The 13056-nt window shown below is 31.2% G+C and overlaps 1 protein-coding gene across 1 annotated transcript in view; it reads right to left on the bottom strand.

Moving 5' to 3' along the window:
- LOC127724357 (protein O-mannosyl-transferase TMTC3-like) overlaps positions 1-12808 on the bottom strand; it is a 37557-nt gene extending 24749 nt beyond the window's left edge. The window contains exons 1-6 of the mRNA XM_052231298.1: positions 12706-12808; positions 5663-5848; positions 4450-4586; positions 3451-3532; positions 2448-2547; positions 677-792 (exon numbers count right to left, since the gene is read on the bottom strand). Of these exons, the coding sequence (XP_052087258.1) occupies positions 677-792; positions 2448-2547; positions 3451-3532; positions 4450-4586; positions 5663-5848 (621 nt within the window). The 5' untranslated portion in view covers positions 12706-12808. The remainder of the gene's footprint in view (positions 1-676; positions 793-2447; positions 2548-3450; positions 3533-4449; positions 4587-5662; positions 5849-12705) is intronic.
- Positions 12809-13056: the final 248 nt, after the last annotated feature.

Genomic DNA, 13056 nt, shown 5'->3' on the forward strand with positions numbered 1-13056 from the left:
ACATATAACATACATAAGTTATCACAGTTCTTTGATTTTTTAGTCCACAATAACAAATGTATGTTATTTTTCTGTAATAACCCTATAGAGTTATATCCCTGACTGTTAAATGAGCATTGTGTCAAAGCTTCGATAACATCATGGGTGTAATGTACATAGGTGCCAAAATCTGAAAAATAAAAATTTTGTAAAGGAATAAATAAAGTATTGGGGAACAAATAACAAAATCTGGAAATCCAGTTTATTCCTGAAAAGTTTATTTTATGCATGTTAAAGCAGGATAAGGTATTTTATCAATGTAAATAACTTTAAGAAAAAATCTAACAGAATCTGGTAAGTGTTATCTTTGGGAGCCTCCAATTTTTTTTATTTGAAAAGTTGCTCTCTAAAGACCAGTCTCCTGCTAATGCAAGTACAATTAAATCTCCAAATTCAGGAGGTAATATTTTTCTCCCTTTTTCATCAGTTTTTTTTATTATATGTAGCGGTCTTCTGAGAAAAAATTTAATGCAAATGAATATTTTTTTTGTAATGTGACTAGTTACCTGACAAGTTGTTTTAGTGATCGATTAATTGATGAGTGGATTATTTTTTATGCTTTATGAAATAAGAAGGTATGTATAAACAACTTTCACTGACAAGTTAAAGGTTGGTTGTTAAGTTACAAATTACTTACCCTTTGTACAATAAAAACTTCATATACACAACACACTCCAATCACTGTAATGCCTATTTCTTTACACAACATTGCTACGGTAACCAAAATAACTGTATATATTAGTGGTGGCCAAACTGAAAAAAAAAATCAAAACCATGCAAGATTTGATTTATTATGCTAATTTCCATAAAAGGTGGTAACAAATACAAAAACAAGAATGTGTCCATAGTACACGGATGCCCCACTCGCACTATCATTTTCTATATATGTTCAGTGGACCGTGAAATTGAGATCAAAGCTCTAATTTTGCATTAAAATTAAAAAGACCATATCATAGGGAACATGTGTACTAAGTTTCAAGTTGATTGGACTTCTCAACTTCATCAAAAACGACCCTGACCAAAAACTTTAACCTGAAACGGGACAGATGGATGGACAGACGAACGGTTGGACGAACGGGCGGACGGACGAACGAATGGACGCACAGACCGAAAAACATAATGCCCTTGTACTATTGTAGGTGGGGCTTTAAAAATAAAAACAATAAATGCTAAATGCATTTATCTATTATGGAAATTTCCTTAAAAGGAGGTATTTGCATGGAATTTTTAATATCCAGCATTCATTATTCATAAAAAATATGTTTTACAATCATTAAGAAAAGTAAGACTATATCAAAGGGGGGAAAAATTAAAAGCTATGAGTTAATGAAAGACGAACAACAACGTCGCCAAAATACAAAAGTCAAACAGTAGTCCACAGTATTCTTTAGTTAGTAGAGGAAAGTGCATACAGACATCACATTTCTTTTTTCCAATTTATTTGCACTGTGTATTATTTTATTTTAGTATCTAACATGAACATTTAGCCTTCTCTCTATTTTTATTCTCTGCTAGTTTATGTTTATCATGTTTATATAGATATAGGAAGATGTGGTATGAGTGCCAATGAGACAACTCTCCATCCAAGTTACAATTTATAAAGGTAAACCATTATAGGTCAAGGTACGGCCTTCAACAAGGAGCATTGGCTCACACCGAACAGCAAGCTATAAAGGGCCCCAAAAAAATTACTAGTGTAAAACCATTCAAACGGAAAAACCAACGGTCTAATCTATATAAAAACGAGAAACGAGAAACACGTATGAGCTACATAAACAGACGACAACTACTGTAATCAGATTCCTGACTTAGGACAGGTGCAAACATTTGCAGCGGGATTAAACGTTTTAATGGTACCAAACCTTCTCCCTTTTCTGAAACAATAGTATAACATCACAACATAGAAAAACACACTATAAAATATCAATTGGAAGGCTTAACTCAATCAAAAAACGTAAATTAACACACAATGAACGAATAAATTTGACCTGTGATAGGCAACATTCTCAACTCAATTCTAGTATGACAGTAATGCCACTTATGTGAGGGTTAAAAGTGCATTCTACACAATTTATGCCTTTAATTAAAAAAAGATAATAAATATTGAAAAAGATTTAATTAAAAAATTTCAATGAATTCTGGATATAGATATCATGGATAAAATTTAATGTAATTTGGGATTGTATCAAAACACATTTTTTAGGATTTATCTCCCAAAGTCATTTTTCAAGAAATAAAACATAGAAAAGGTTTTCATCAGTTGTTAACAATAAAGTATATAAATACATACTATTCATAAAGGAAGTAATATTTTTTCAAAAAAAAAAGTACCTATTCTTATGCAGACAGAAAAATACCAATGACAGTGAAGATTTACTGAACAAAAATCTATTGTTATTTGTATATACCTGTTTTTGATTTGTATCCTGTACATCTTGAGTAAGACCATAAAGCAGCTAAGAAAAATATAGAAGACAAACATTCAGCTCTGCCTACCACACCAGTTACCTGAAAAATATAGAAGACAAACATTCAGCCCTGCCTACAACTCCAGTTACCTGAAAAATATAGAAGACAAACATTCAGACCTGCCAACCACTCCAGTTACCTGAAAAATACAGAAGACAAACATTCAGCCCTGCCTACCACACCAGTTACCAGGAAAATATAGAAGACAAACATTCACCCCTGCCAACCACTCCAGTTACCTGAAAAATATAGAAGACAAACATTCACCCCTGCCAACCACTCCAGTTACCTGAAAAATATAGAAGACAAACATTCAGCCCTGCCAACCACTCCAGTTACCTGCAAAAAATATAGAAGACAAACATTCAGCCCTACCTACCACTCCAGTTACCTGAAAAATATAGACAAAATTCATCCATCTCTATCACATCAATTAAGGAAATGCTTTCATCTCTGTAAAGGCAACCAGATACCTTCCAAATATTTATTTATCACCTGATCATTTAATTTTTTGCTAATAGGAAAAACATGTAAGACATATTCTCAAATAAATAAGAGGAGATGTGGGGTATACCTCAATGAGACAGCAATCCAACAACAAAAAAAGATCTACAAGTAAACATTCTGCATTCTATTGTATTCTAACTTCCAGACAATTTTATTTTAAATGAATGCAATAGTTTTAACCGCATCTCTGATGCAATTATGATGCAAACACTTCTTAATTTTACAGGAATAAGTATGATTTTGCTGTCTGGTATAGCAAGTATATCGACATCGAGGAATGATTAATTGCCCAGTAATCAGAATATAATACATAGTCTCATAGAATGTATTGCTCAATCAGATTTAAATACAGATCCGGTGTCCATCCTTTGTACTTTTTAACATTTTCTGTTGGATCCACCTTGTCAGAAAGAGAACAATGAATAATCAACTTACAGCTTCTGTGTGAACTGGATGCACAGCAAACAGCAATGCTGCTAGAAAACTCGTAAATTCTTTCATAAAAAGAGTGCATATCCTGAATTAGAAGAAAAATTTAAACATAACAAACAGCTGTGTCAGCATGTAGCACAATGCACTTTAAATGTTATAAATAATACTGCAATTTGCATGAATGCAGATGAGGGTATACACACTTACGTTAATAAGCTTAAGACAGCAACACAGAATAAAACGAAAAGACATCAAGTTCTATAATCAATTAAAATAACAATTTTACAATACTAGTTATAATTTGTTTTGAAAAGAATAAATGATAAATTTATAAAACTGATCAATCTTGAAAATGTTGAAGCAAGTAAAATGCAATTACTGTGAAATAGCCATTTTTGTTGGAAACCAATTTTTCGTGGATATCATGGGTTAGGGAACAGGGAACCACAAATTTAAGTGTTCAACAAATCACAAATTTTCTTAGTAAAGGTATGTATGCATAAATTTTTAAAACCACAAAATCAAATATCCAAGAAAATGCAAGTTTACCTCAATCCACGAAAATTGGTACCCATGAAAATAAATGAATCAACAGTACCTCCCATGTTGAACTGGGATTACATGACTTTATGCACATGGACAAGTAATGTTCTCAAGTTCAACTGTTTAAAAATGTTTCATTAATATCCATCCAATATTTACAAGGGAGTTGTGCTTACAAAGCTCATAAATAGGCAGACAGACTTATGAATTTTGCTTTTTGTTAAAGACTGTACGATGAACTATATTGCTTACATCCACATCTGTTGGTCTCTAGTGGATAGTTTTCTCATTGCCAATCGTACCCCATCTCCTTGTTATCAAATACTTTCGCAGGGGGCCATGGGTATAATAAATTAATACATAGGAATCAAAAGGCTTATGATAACATTTGCTTTGAACATAATTTCTCTTTTTTAATACCAGTAACATGAAAATCGAAATTACAAAACAGATACTCACTTCATTAACACAATGCAAACAACAGCATGTAAGATGACGTTAATTAAATGGTATGACATTGGTTCAATTTCACTGATCATATAGTTCATACGGAAGGTCAGTACACATAATGGTCGATATGATTTGTGACTTTTCTCCTGTAAATAAAATTAAATTGTAAATTTGTCATGTTTATGACTTGTCACATAATAGTCTTGACTAAATACACTTGAGGAGCAGGTACTGCTTATCCTTCTAGATCACATCATGCATCCTAGTTCAACCCCAGTTTTGGTGCTCAATATTTAGTGTTCTGTCTGTGTATTGTTTTGTTGGTTGTTGGGGGTTTTTTTTGCCATGGCGTTGCCTGTAGTTTTTTTACCCAATTATTTTGATAATAACATTTTTATTTTTCCCCTTTTTTATTTGTGACTCTGACTAAATCAAGAAACTTAAAACATAGTGTGAACATACTGTAGATTCATATTTCTGTGAATGTATTCATTATCTCACGATTATTGTGAAAAATTTGACCAGATTTAGATTATATTAATTCAAACTTGCTACAATGTATCAAATTGTGATCACATTACTTATAAAAAGAAGATGTGGTATGAATGCCAATGAGACAACTCTACACAATAGACCAAGTGACACAGAAATTAACAACTATAGGTCACCGTACATCCTTCAACAATGAGCAAAGCCCATACCGCATAGTCAGCTATAAAAGCCCCCGAAATGACAAATGTAAAACAATTCAAATGAGAAAACTAACTTGTATATATTGTTGTTTTTGTTTGTATGTCTCATTATTTTCTGGAAATGAGTCCAATGTTGCTTGTTAATGTGGTCAGTACATGTAGTACTGTCCAGTATTCATGGTTGTTTCTGTTATTCTTTGTATGTATTATGAGGGGCCTGATGGGGGGTCTCATCACGATTCACGAGTTGATTTTTTTGTCAATCACGATTCACAGAAAATAAATTTCCATGATCACGGATCACGAAAATATAAAAAAAAAAAAATCTGTAGAAAAATGGATCACGATAGCGAAAATGCGCTGATCACGAAGAACGAAAATAACCCATCAGGCCCCTCTATTATTGTAAACATTCATTTGTAATATAATCGCTTTTCTGATCTAAATGAAATCTAAAGTACTAAAGGGGTAATAAATTAAAGGTATGTTTCATTTAATAAATATTATAGTTTTTATTTTTAAGTTCATACCATATGCATAGGTGTACCCCAGAAATCATTCCAAAACAGGTTGATAACAGGAACTCTAGGTTTCAGATCTTTGTTTTCAACAATGGCTGACATGTCATCAAAAACAAAACCACAGTCCAAAGCATTGTGATAACAAACTGCTACAACTGCACAAAGAATTGCTGAATACACGTTGAATTTTTCCATCTGTAAAAAAAATATGAAAATTGTTCAGCTTGTTTAACCTTACCAAGTATATCAAAGACATATTTTTTTTATTAAATTGGTTAGTTCACATTTTTGAAGGTCATTGTACAATAGAGGTAAGGGGAGGGTTGGGCACCTGCTTACATCATTAACAACAACGTTAACACATTCTGTCAGGTCCCTGTAATTCAGTGGTTGTCATTTGCTGCTGTATATCATACTTGTTTTCTGTTTGTTGTTTTGTACATTAATCAGGCTGTTTGTTTTCTAGTTTGAATTATTGTTTTATATTTGTTATTTCTGTGCCTTAAGGGTAAGGGTATTGCTTATTGTTGAAGGCCGTACAGTGACCTATATAGTTGCTAATGTCTACATCATTTGGTGTCTTGTGGAGAGTCGTCTCATCATGCTCATTGGCAATCATACCTCGTCTTCATATTAAGTCAGGGACAGTGCAAGCTAGCCTCATATAATAACAAGTAAAAAGCATACCTGACAACTTTTCAAATCTCCATGGGGGATTTTAAGCGCAAGAGGACCTAATGCTCCTCAATTTATTGTCATAAGTGTCCTTAATCTACTACTTTGTTTGAATGAGTATATATGTGCTTAAATACCCTTTTAACTCATTTGAATGCCTGTTTTGAGGTCTTCAGTTTATATAATAAAGAATTTCAAAATTCAGGTCAACTTCTCTCATGGGGGATATCCCCCAGAACTCAGGATAGTTGACAGGTCTGAAAAAGTTGTTAAGAATGTAATAAGTGAGTGTAATCAAAGTATTCTGTAGGGTAAACAAAGTTGAAAAAGTTAAAAGTTATCAAAAACATTTCACAATAACAGTAAACTAAAGATAAAGAATGAACCCTAATCAAATGTATAGTGAAATCATGTACTTCAAGGTAAATTACATTTATATATATATATATATAAGCAATTCTAGCACATTTCCTTTTATAGCTGACTATACCTTACGGGTTTTGCTCAATATTAATGTAAGGCCGTAAGGTGACCAACATATATTATTGTAAAATAAATTATTTCGTCTTCTCACATGCTCACAGAGAAATGCAAATGTTTATCTCGCAATGAATGATTAAATATATATATATCTGTTTCCAATTAGTCAATCTTCTTGCTAAAAATAAAGGTATTTGGACTTATCTCGATATTTATGGAAAGTCCAGAGAGAGTCTGAATGACATTGATGAAATGGGAAAATTAAAGTTTAAAAATGGAAACTTGTAACTCATCAAACATACCTCAAATAACACTTATTTGATTTTTTTTCATCACAGTATCTTTTACTAATTCACTTTCTGGATGATAAGTTTTATCAGGTTGGGAACAAACCCCCTATATGGTGATAATACCTGCATAGAGTGATTACCCTTCTATAGAGGGATAAAATTATAGAGGGATATAGTTGTTTAGACTGGATTTAAAGCAGTAAGATGCCAAAAGTGCATTTTCTAGTTATGTTCACTATAATCTATAGCACTATCATATGTATCAATTATTGCACTTTACTAAAATTGGGATGCCCAGTTTTCTGCAAAAGTGACAGAACTTGCAATCTATTGTGTACCTATCTTAGAGAACACCTGATCAACAACAATAAGGACAGTTGACCTTTAAAATTTATGTTAAATCTAACAATAGAAATCTGTTCATTGAGGCATAACTGAGTGGAATTTAACTGATCATCACAGCTTTCAATTATGATGAACAATAGATTGTATTTTCAGTCAGTTTAGCAGTAAACTTAAGTCATGTGCATATTAAATTTAAAAGTACATCAAGGTATCAAGTCGTTCCGGCCCCAAACCAATCTGGCCCAAAGTCAATCTATCCCAAAGTCGTTTCATCCAACGTCGATCCGACCCTAGGTCTATCCGGCCCCATAATAAAATAATGAATAATTTATATTAACATCGGAGGATTTGGTGACATATTTGATTAATGACAGCAGGTAAGTGAACTATGCCTAATTATGGAGTTACATTCAGCAATGTTCAGATGATTTTTATCGATACGAAAAGGAGTAGGATTGGTACTTTTTTTTTAAAGCAGCATCACCATGGAAATATGAAGTCATTTTTTCATGATAGCTTGGAATATCATGGAAAAACTTGGAACAGTTTTTACTTAACATGCTTAATTCACATATTGAAGTTTTTATCATACATGTCATAAGTGACAATGAAGTATGCATAGACAATAGTCTTGAAAACTTGTAATAAAACATAATCAAAATAATTGTTTTATACTGTATAATTATTATCATCTGTACTCATCATGCTCATAATCATTTAAGGTTATAAATTGATTTGAATTTAAATATTTTATATTAAAATAATATTATATTTCTATATGGAATGTTAATATAAACATAAATTTGACTTATCTAAAAAAGTATTCCAATAAATTATGTCTAATCTAATGAAAAATTAAAGACCTAAATATTTGTCAAACTTATTGGTACACTTTTTTTTACCATCCACCTTTTATATTTTATATTATTATAAAATTCATCAATATTTATATATTACAATTCACATATATATATATTTATTCTTTATACATGTTATAAATATTTTTTAAATTGGGGACGGATCGACTTGGGCCGGATCGACTTGAGACGAAACGACTTGGGACGGATCGACTTGGGGCCAGATCGACATGAAAGCTACATCAATTGGTGCATCCAATGTTGCAGGTTACCATGGTTACTGCCATAATAAGTAGAAAATGTGCTTTTGCCATGTTCTGCTTTATATCCATTCTAAACAAATAGTTCCTTCTACAGAGGGATAATGTTATCCCTCTATTGTCTATAGAGGGGTAATCACTCTATACAGGTATTATCACCATATAGAGTCAGGGATATAACTCTATAGGGTTATTAGAGAAAAATAACATACATTTGTTATTGTGGGCTAAAACTCCAAAAACTCCAAAAACTGTGATCACATATATGTTTGTTACATGTTTCAAAGGGGCAATATACATGTACATCCTTTGTTTTGTTAAAATGTATACAAGTTCTATTAATATTATTATTGTCTTTTTTTATATCAAACTTAAGATATAACAGTTCATAGTTTGCCAATCATGCATAGTACACCTATGTTATTACAGAAAAATTATGCCTGTAATAACTAAAGGGTGTTAACTGTTATGACAGCTTCTCTACATCACTTCAAAGCCTTTGCTCAGACATATATCATGTATATCATGCTTAATCACAATGTATTTTAATTTATTGTAAGAAATGATGATCAGAGCATGTAATGTAGTCCTATAATATAGGACAAAAAATATCTGATAAAAAACATTGAATGCAAATGATATATGAACCTACAAAGTCTTATATTATAGGACTACATGAAATGAGGTTCTGCGCAAGCTTCCAAGTAATTCCCAAGTGTCTCCTATAATAAGTTACATGCCTGTAATAACTAAGCCTTTTTATTACAGCTAAGTTTATCGCTTAAAAGACTTGTCTCATTGATATACCATGGTTGATAAAAAATGTATTAATTTAATTGGAAAATTAGTTATCAAGGCTATTTATAAGTTACTGCGCAAAGTTTCAAGACTTCCCAAGTGCCCACTAAAAATTTAAATATTTATGATTTATTTAACAAATAACAAACATATGTTACTACAGATTAAGAAAATTTTAGGAATAAAGAGTAGACAACTCATGAAAGTATCTGTAATAACACATGTATGATATTTTCTCTAATAACCCTATAGAGTTTTATCCCTGACTGATATAGGGGGTTTGTTCCCAACCTGTTTATTCAGAGAAAAACTTACAGGCTTTAGGAAATACTTTTTAGAACTATTAATCATTCACTGTGAGATAAACCCTGCTACGAATGCTTTTTAGATGTTTATATCAAAATATTTTTCATAAATAAAATTTCGGGAATTTTTTTTAAATTGATTTGATGATTAATTATTATATATGTTAATTATGTATGATTACTGTTAATATGGTGTTTACGCAGCTAAACTTGGTGTTATTGTTATGCGTTTGAAAATCGTAATTGTTGTTTTAACTAGCTTTGATGTGAATTCTGCATGTAGTTAGCATGTATTTAGCTTGGTATGAGTAAAAACAATGAAGATTCAAAAGGTTATTGTTGTTGAGCATGTTGAGTTTAATAGCGGTTTGGTATCTAACATTAAAATAATATTCAACACAAAAAACCTTTTTAGAAAGTCACTTTATTTTGAAACAATAAAAAAAAATAATTTATAGCAATACACTCAACAAAGCATGATTAAAAACATATTAAAAATTATAGCTTACTGTTCGGTGTGAGCCAAGGCACCGTGTTGAAGACCGTACTGTGACCTATAATGGTTTACTTTTATAAATTTTGACTTGGATGGAGAGTTGTCTCATTGGTACTCATACCACATCTTCTTATATCTATTAACACAAAAAACTGTCACTTTATTTTGAAACAATGGGAAAAAAACTTATTTTTAGCAATACACTAACCAAAACACGACTAAAAAAATTATAAATACAAAAAACGTCACTTTATTTTGAAACAATGAAAAAAAAATTATTTATAGCAATACAATAACCAAAACACGATTAAAAAATTATTTTAAAAACACAAAAATCAATTTTAGAAAGTCACTTCATTTGGAAACAATGAACAAAAAAAGTATTTATAGCAATACACTAACCAAAAAACGATTGAAAAATTATTTATCACAAAACCAATAAAAAGGGTGCGAACATGTAGGGTGCAAATGGAGCCAGGGTGTGAACGTGTAGGATGCAAACGTGAAAGGGGGCGAACGTGAATGGGAGCACACTTGTTTTTGAGCGAACGGACCCAGATTCATGACGTCACACCCAAATGACCATTTCTTTGGGGACCCATTGAAGAAGTATATTATTTGTTTAATCTTAGATATTCAATTTGAACTGTTGAAAGAGATACAACAAGGACTAGTACCTTGCATAAATTAAAGATATGGACATAGGTGTCCCTTCGGCACAGCCGGTATGGACAAATGTTTTCCTGCGTCAGCAAGAGGATTAAAATCCCAATGTAGATTTGCGACATAACCAGTTCCAGTGCCAGTGGGATAGTCACAACCGCACCATCGAAATTTTACCATAGTTGGTGACCGGGTGTCATTAGACATTACTCAAAAATACAAGTTGGTTTTTTTTTTGGCAGAGAAAAGCGCCTGTGGAACACTTGGATTTTTTCAGAGACAAGTGCAGGAAGGCGTCAAAGCAAAAAATAAAATAGCCTTTCAAGACGTCATAACTATTTGGACTACCTGTGGAAATGCATGGACGATGATTGTGGGAAGGTCTATTAACAGGACAGATAAAACCAGGACAGTTATTTTCGATACGTTTTCATCTGTAACTTTTGTTTTAACCAACATATTGTTAAAATTTAAATTGTAGAATAAAGAACAGGGTATATACTTACATTATTTGTAAAAAAAAATAAAATAAAAAATTAATAAGGTGAAAAAATCTGCCAGGACAGTTAAATTTTAAGAAAAAAATGGCTGAAATTGCCCAGAAAAATTTACTTATAATTGAAATAATTTCTCCAAAACAACTGTCTGGCATAATATTTTTGTGCGATTATAAAGTTTAAGGAATAATCATTCCAAAAATCTATAATTCAATATTTATTTTGTCTTTTAAAGGTAAAGAAATCTGCCAGGACAGTAGCCTATTAAGTTAGAAATTTTGTTGAAATCAGCAAATAATTCAAAATATAAAGTTAAATATCTTCTTCAAAATGAATGTCAGGTAAGCAAATTTTGGTTCATTGGAAAGTTTGAAATATAAGCTTCAAGAAAATATAAAAAAAATATGGACTTTTATTTCATTAACACAAAAAAAATCAGCCAGGACAGTAGCCTTTTGCGTCAGAAATTTTGTTGAAATTCGCTTAAAATCAATGGATAAATTTGAATATTTTGTTCAAAATGCATGTCTGGCAAGAAAATGTGTATTCATTGGAAAGTTTGTATTATCAGCTTAATTGGGTCTGTTACTTTATGAAAGTATCAAAATAGTATGTCAGACAATCGCAATAAATAAACTATTTCATTTATAGTTAGAAATTGCGTTGTGAATTTCCGCCATTTACAAATGTATACAGAAATTTAACGGAGTAGGCTACTGTCCTGGCAGATTTTTTTTGTGTTAATGAAATAAAAGTCCATATTTTTTTATATTTTCTTAAAGCTTATACTTCAAACTTTCCAATGAACCAACATTTGCTTACCAGACATTCATTTTGAATAAGATATTTTACTTTATATTTTGATTTTGAGCTAATTTCAACAAAATTTCTAACGTTATCGGCTACTGTCCTGGCAGATTTTTTTAACTTTAAAAATCGAAATATATTAAATTTTAGATCTTTAGAATGATAATTCCCTAAACTTTATAATCGTACAAAAATATTATGCCAGACAGTTGTTTTGGAGAAAATATTTCAATTATAAGTAAATTTTACTCGGCAATAATTTTCAGCCATTTTTTTCTTAAAATTAACTGTCCTGGCAGATTTTTTTTAACTAATTTATTTTTTATTTTATTTTTTTTTACAGATAATGTAAGTAAATACCCTGTTCTTTATTCTACAATTTAAATTTTAACAATATGTTGAGTAAAACAGAAGTTACAGATGAAAACGTATCAAAAATAAATGTCCTGGTTTTATCTGTCCTGTTTTTAGACCTTCCCAATGATTGTTTGTATTTGCCAAATTAACTTCAATGCAATTCACAATTCATGAATCTCATCTATAAGTTAATGAGTATAAGAATTTATCTTCTTTTAGTACCTTCAGAAGCTGGAGGTTAATGTGTGCAATGACCGTGAGCAAAACTTCTCTTAGAGTCTACAGATTTTCTGGTCATTGTACAGACCGGTTTTTTTTTCTTTTTCATTTCTAATACAAAAGAGTTAAATTGGGAGACTTTAATCAAAGTTTTACCATAAAAGAAAAGGGATATTTTTGGTAAATGTATCAAAAATTAAAAAGTTGGAACCACAAAACTTTATATAGTTTAAATAAACAAACAAAATATTTGTTGATCTCAATGGTTTATTCAAGAGATGTTGCATGACCTACTTAAAAAGTAAGTACTTCTCCCTAAGTTTTCCGGAAAGAGCACACCAATCGTAACTACTC

This window comes from Mytilus californianus, unplaced genomic scaffold (genome assembly GCF_021869535.1).
Source record: "Mytilus californianus isolate M0D057914Y unplaced genomic scaffold, xbMytCali1.0.p SCAF_14, whole genome shotgun sequence".
NCBI lineage: Eukaryota > Metazoa > Mollusca > Bivalvia > Mytilida > Mytilidae > Mytilus > Mytilus californianus.